At 23.4% G+C, this 7,423-nt stretch overlaps 1 protein-coding gene across 1 annotated transcript; it reads left to right on the top strand.

Moving 5' to 3' along the window:
• Positions 1-662: 662 nt before the first annotated feature.
• PmUG01_14073200 (HD superfamily phosphohydrolase protein, putative) lies at positions 663-3,053 on the top strand (the record flags this gene model as incomplete). The annotated part of the gene is made up of 1 exon (XM_029008324.1): positions 663-3,053. One exon carries the CDS (start codon positions 663-665, stop codon positions 3,051-3,053), a length of 2,391 nt encoding a protein of 796 aa, XP_028864625.1.
• Between the last annotated feature and the right edge of the window lie 4,370 nt (positions 3,054-7,423).

Here is a 7,423-nt window from a genome sequence, read left to right as displayed (position 1 = left end):
TACAAATATACATATATACACATATACATATATACATACATATATAGATATATACATTCATATATATATATATATATATATAACAAATTTTTTGAGAATTATAATTTATCATTTTTTTAGCAGTTTATTCGCAATTCACAAATTTTTATCTTAATATTTTTAAAAAAATTTTATTAGAATGTGTAGAATATATTTAGGTTTTAATTTTGTTATTTTGTATATTTATTTGAATTGTTTTATTTTCCGTTCATAATGTTGTAGTGAGGAATTATGTGTAGAATCAACACATTTTTTTTAATTTTTTAATGTATCATTACCGGATATAGCAAAAAAAAAAAAAAATAAAATAAAATAAAATAATAATAATAGTAATAATAATAATAATAATATATGTATAACTAAATGAATATATAAAGTATAAAAACGTAACCAAACAAATAAGTCAAAAAATAAACGAGTAATTAAGAGAATAAATATGCAAATAATTAAGGGAATACATATGCGAATAATTAAGAGAATACATATGCGAATAATTAAATAAATAATTAAATGTTAAAATACTGCACAAAAAAAGAAAAAGTAAAAAATATAATATTATACTAAAAAAATAAATTACAAAAAAAAATATATATGTACATATATATATATATATATATATCAACATGAAATTTGATATTGGTAATATAAATGAATTTTCCAGCGTAGAAACATTTTTACGCAATATATCACTGGACAAGGAAGATAAAATTTTACAAACGTTTGAAGTGAAGAATATAAGAACAATATACGATTTAATGTATACCGTTTCCTTCTTTAAATTTACAAATTGTGCTGACGTTTGCAATGATGAAAATGTTGAAATTAGTAATGCATTAAATGTAAAAATAAGGAGTCCACATAAACATATTTTCGATAGTAATCATACGGCAAATAATAAGTTCAAAAAGGAAAATGGTGATCGCCATAATTCTCATGATACAGAGTTGTATAATACACTTAGTGTAGCAAGTAATGGTAAATGTAACAACTATAATACTTTATTGAAAAGTTCAGTTAGTAGCGCTATGCATATTATCGGAGCGCATAATAAGGATATATGCAACGGAGCATATAGCAGTGGGACACACAACAACAGCTATCACAACAATGGCACACATAACAAAGACGAGAATAACATAATTCCGAACTCTATACATTGCAACAGCAGTGAGGTAAAAGAGATGTATGATTATTATGAAAAGATAAAGGAAGAGAGGAAAAATATGAAGAACAAGGTTGATTATGTTTACTTTGACATATATATAAACTCTGACGTAATTAAGATATTCCCCATAACAGATAAGGACAAAGAAAAATTAATAAATTTTATATATGAAATAATTGAAACGAATGATATTTTAATGATGTGCATTTATTTGAATTTAGGACATTTATGGCCTAAGTTTGAATTATATAATATTCGAAATATTAGTTTATTTGAAAAGTTATTATCAGAACGAAAAGAATTTGAATGGATAAAAAATGATATGGGTATATCCTTTTATGAATTTGTATTAATTGTTAATTTTATTTTAAAAGTAAAAAAAAAAAGAATATTTTGTAATAATATTTTTAATCAATTTAATGAATACAATTGTAAAAATAAGAAAATAAAAAATACCAAAACTATTTGTGATAAAATTCATCAATTTATAGAATTTGATAATTGGACATTTAAAAATATAATAGATAATCCATTTTTTCAAAGATTAAGAAAGTTATCACAGTTAGGAGCTTGCCAATTTGTTTATCCTGGTGCAACTCACACTCGATTTGAACATAGCATAGGGGTTGGTTTCTTATCTTCAAAATATTTTACCCATTTATGCAATCGTGCTAATTTATCTGCATATCATGGAGAATTAAATAGAATGCTTCGATGTGTGCAGATAGCTGGATTATGTCATGATTTAGGACATGGCCCGTTTAGTCATACATTTGAAACTTTTTTTATGAATTATAAAAAAGAGGATACAGAAAATAAATGGGATCATGCATCCATGTCTCTTAAAATTGCAGAACATATTATTGAAAATTTAATTGATCAAGATGATATGATAGATGTTAGTGATATAAAGATTATAAAAAAGTTAATAAAAGGAAGAGAACATAATAAATCTACTTGTGGATTAGATCCTATAGATTCTTTAATAGAAGCATCCTTCGACATTATATGTAATAATAGAAACGGTTTAGATGCAGATAGATTTGATTATTTGCAAAGAGATTCAGCCATAGCTCCACCAAATGGTACTCTTCCATCCTTAAATTGTAATCGTATTATTTGTCAAAGTGCAGTTATTAATGGGCATATTACTTATAACGTTAAAGAAATACACCCTGTGTGGACCGTTTACATGAACAGATTTTCTCTATTTAAACAAGTATATACACATAGAAAAGTCAGAGCTATGGAATTGATGTTATGTGACGGATTTCGTTTAGCAGATGATATATTTAAATGGTCAGAATCTTTACATGACTTAGATTCTTTTCTTGATTTAACGGATTCATCTATAATATATGATATTAAAAAAAGAGCTCAAAAAGTAGATTGTGATGAAAAGATTAAAAATTCTTTAAAGTTAATTAACTCTGTCATACATGATAGAAACTCAGAATATGCTTATAAATACATTTCAGAAATTAATATTTCAGAACCAAAATTAATAAAATATTTAAAAGATGTAACAAACGAAGACAGAATTGCTCGATATACCCATGGATTAAGTCCAGATGACATAATTATTGATTGGAATCATTTGAATTATGGAGTAGGTGCAAACGATCCTCTCGACTCCGTTTATTTCTTTAGTTCAGATAATGAAAATGAAGCTTTTATAGCACACAAGGAATATAGGGGCACACATCCTAGATATTTTGAAGAATGTAACGTTAGATTATACTGTAAAAATAAAAAGGTGGCTCACTTAGCAAAAGAAGCACATCTAAAATTTATATCTAATGATGTTTTTTCAGAGACCTCCCCTATATATAAAGAAATTTTGAAGTGATATTACTCAAAAATGAGCAAAGAGAATAAAATAAAAAATAAAGTAAAATAAAAAAAATAAAATATGAAAAAAATATATATATCTTAAAAGAATTGTGTTAACAATGGAAGCAAGAAGTTTAAGCGCAATTTGAAATTAGTAATAAAGTCATTAAGGGTTGTACTATAATATATATATATATATTTATATTGTAAGTGTTACCCTAATATTTATTTATATTTTTTTTTTTTTTTGTTATTATTTGGGATAATTATAATGTTTATCCAAATATTTTTTTTTATTGTATTTTTTAAAATCATAATTAGTGGTGTTACTGTTTTTCAATAGAACACAAAGGAAAACGGAAGCATATGCGTATACACTTCATACAGCTTGAGTTTGTATGTTTACGCAGTAGTACGATTTCTTTTTTCTTTTTTATAATTTTTGAATTTATTGGTCTCTTTATAAAACATATTAAGAACCATATATTCTCATTTATAAAGAGAAGTTGAAAAAAAAAAAAAAGGAAAGAAAAATGTTGATTTATTTTAAATCAGCGCCTGTAATAAAAAAGGAGAAATGTCATTTCACAATTTTCCTCACAAAAAAGCATATATATATGTTTATACAAATATATATATGCACGCTTATTAATCCGTTTATTTGTTTGTGAACTTTTTGATTAACTTTGTATAAACTAACGTTATGTTATATGAGTTCATGCAATTTTTTTCTATTAACATTAAAAGGTTTTTTTATTTTGTGAACGTTCAATGTTATAAGTATACTTAAATGATTTAACTTAGCAGTTCTAATTAATTAAAACCCTTCGTATAGTTTTTTTTTTTATTTTTTTATTTTATTTTTATATATAATTCCATTTTCTATGAAACTGGGAGATAATCCTTATATAAGCTCGGCAAAACTGAACCTCTACTTCGATTACCTATTTTGTTTTAATAGGTTGCATAGTGAAAAAAAAGACTACAGAAAACTGGTAAAAATAAAGCAGAAAAGAACTTGGAAAGGAAGCAAAAATTGACGTAAAAATGAAGCAAGAAATGACGTAAAAATGAAGCAAGAAATGAAGTAAAAATGAAGCAAGAAATGAAGTAAAAATGAAGCAAGAAATGAAGTAAAAATAAAGCAAGAAATGAAGTAAAAATGAAGCAAGAAATGAAGTAAAAATGAAGCAAGAAATGAAGTAAAAATGAAACAAGAAATAACGTAAAAACAAAGCAAGAAATGACGTAAAAACAAAGCAAGAAATGACGTAAAAACAAAAGCATTACTCTCCAAATTTATTTTATATTTACATTAGATCTTCTAAGCTGAGGAATTTCTTATTTTATTTTTTTACAGAACAGTTTTACCAATGTAATAACATACTACATATTCTTGAGCTTTTTAAAACATAAGTTAACACGAGAACAATTAAGCTTAATTCCAATCTTGGAGAATAAAGCACAACATTAGGAATTATAAACTATCATTTTACTAAATTTATATTCGCTGAAACGTTTGTTTTAATTCATGTTCCTTTAGTAAATTTACCCGTATTTTTTTTATATTTTTTCCTTTTATAGTAAAAAAAAAAAAAAAAGGCTTAAATAAAATTTCTCCTTTTTTCTTATTACAGTTTTTTTTTTTTTTTTTTTTTGTGTGCGTGTTCATGTGTATGCATTAATATGGATGTTATAAAAAAAAAAAAAAAATTATGAACATGCAATAATAAAACATAATGAAAAAAAAAAAAAAAAAAAAAAGGTTAAGTTAGCTGTAATGTGTGCGCAGGTTATGTTGTAGCATATTATTATGTGTTCTTTAAAATTTCATTCTATTTGGAACTTAATAATAAACCTTTTTATTTGTAGAATTTTATATGATAAAGAAATAATATATTTGTTTCATAAATCGCTATTTTTTTTTTTTTTTCTTTTGCACTTTAATTTATATTCTTTATATATATGAAATTAAGTACTCATCCTTTTATCTAACATTTGAAAAAAGTTTATTGTATTTTGCCTTCTCTCTTTTTTTTGATATATATAAATTTTTTTTTTTTTTAGCAGTTAAGAACCTTAAAAATTTTGTAACAAAAAAAAAAAAGTTAATATATATATTATATATAAATATTGTTACAAACTGAAAAAACTTTGAATGGTACACCGATAATTTTTAAATTTCCAATAACGTAAACTTACAGTAATTTCAGTAACTGTTGCCATTAAATTTTGTTCAGTAGGGAGCAACAGAATCAGGAAAAAAAAAAAAAAAAACACCAAAAATTTTCTGACAACTTAATTTGTTTTTTTTCAATCTACTCTGTTCTTTTGCTTTTTTTTTTTTTTTTTTTAATTAAATCATATATATGAAATTATTTATTTCTATATATGAAATTAAATGAACAAGTTAGGCTTTTTTTTTTTTTTTTTTTTTTTTTTATGAACAACAGCTTTAAAAAATAATTATTAACAAGTCCGTTAATAATTTTTTGCTACTTCCCTTTTTCTGGTATAGTTTTTTTTTATTTTTTATTTTTCCCCCCTCTATATATATTTGTATAAAAATTTATTTTACTTTTAATGTCATTAATTTGGTTATTTATCAAATTTATATTGTACAATCGAATTTTCTAAAAAATACATTTTTTACTCCTTTTTTTTAACCTTACACATTATTTTACCTTTTCCTTTTTTTTTTTTTTTTGTAACATGTAGGATTCTACTATATTACTACTTTCAATAAAAATGCTTAGGTTCGTTTATTTTCAATTGAATTTTCCTTTTTTTTTTTAATTTTTAATTCATAATTCAAATTGCATGTCTGCATATAAAATTTTACCATATAAGTGTATTAACCTGTAAAGTTCAATGTTCTTTACGAAAATATATTTTTTGGTGATTTGTAAATAGCATTTTATGTAAACAGTTTTATATATGTGCTTATCTTAGTTTATATGTATGTATATACACACATATATACACATATACATATACATATTTATATTCATATACATATACATATACATATGCATGTAAATATATATATACATATATACACGTGTATACACAAACATGTACACAAGTGTACACCTGTATAAGCATGTACACACATATATTCAAATATATACATACGTACACACATAATTTAAAAAATATAAAGCGAATGATCGAAGGAAAAAAAAAAAAAATTAATAGATATTGCTTTTGGAGAAAATTTACTATCAGATTACAAATAATTTGGAGTATATGGCAAACGTAAAAATAAATTAAAAGATGAGTAATATGAGAGTACTGTAATTTATTGGTTGTTAACTATACCAAGATGAAAGAATTATAAAACTAAACAATCTAAAGTGACATAGAAGTTTTCGTCACATTACAAATATAATAGAATGTTATAAAATGACTTTGTGTATAATGCGTATATATATAAAGATATATGTAAATAAATAAATATATATATATATATATATATATATATGCGTAACCTTTTGTATTTTTTTTTCTCTTTTTTTTTTTTTTTTTTGTTAATTTATAAGGGAGTCTTACTTGTTTTAAAGAACCTACATTGTTTTATTAATATTTAAAAAGAATAACCCGCCTCCATATTATTATTATTTTTGTTTTTAAACCTTTATCCTACCACATATATACACATATAAGTATGCACATACACATACATTGGTGGTATTTGTGATGATTCAAATAATCTACTTTTGAATGCTATTTGTCTTTCATTAATATATGAAGGTGTATATGTGCATATATATATATATAAATATATATATATATATATATATTTATATATGTTTATGTATATACGCTATGTATATGTGTATGGTTCTTTATGTGTAAACATTTCACTTCCATCACTTGCCACTTTTACGTAATTTCCCTCATTTTTTAATATTAACTTGTTTTTTTTTATTGTGTCCATAATTTACTCTGTATATGCAAAAATTTTAATGAGCATATATTACACATATTTTTATATGTGCGCATATATATATATATATATATGTATAGTCATACATCGATGGGTACAGGTATAGACATTGTTATTGATATTTATTCTTACCTTGATTGATCTTTTTTTTTTTTTTTTTTTTTGTGGTTTAACGTAAATTCAAAGATAAGATCTTTATATTTCCCCTTTTTTCTTTTCTCTTTATTCTTTTTTTCTTTTGTTCATTTTTTAAATTTGAGCCTTAAATATTCTTGTTTTCTACATATGTTTTTGTTTTTATGGCAAACTATAACACGTGAAAATTTTTTACCTCCAATTACATTTATTTGGCATAGTCACAAAAGAAAGAGTGAAATAGGACAAGCAAACTAACAAGAGGATAAACCAGCAAAGTAAACATTTGCGCATACTGAATT

Source organism: Plasmodium malariae, assembly GCF_900090045.1.
Source record: "Plasmodium malariae genome assembly, chromosome: 14".
NCBI lineage: Eukaryota > Apicomplexa > Aconoidasida > Haemosporida > Plasmodiidae > Plasmodium > Plasmodium malariae.
The sequence above is the reverse complement of the archived record's forward strand: the minus strand, read 5'-3'. Positions and strand labels throughout refer to the sequence as shown.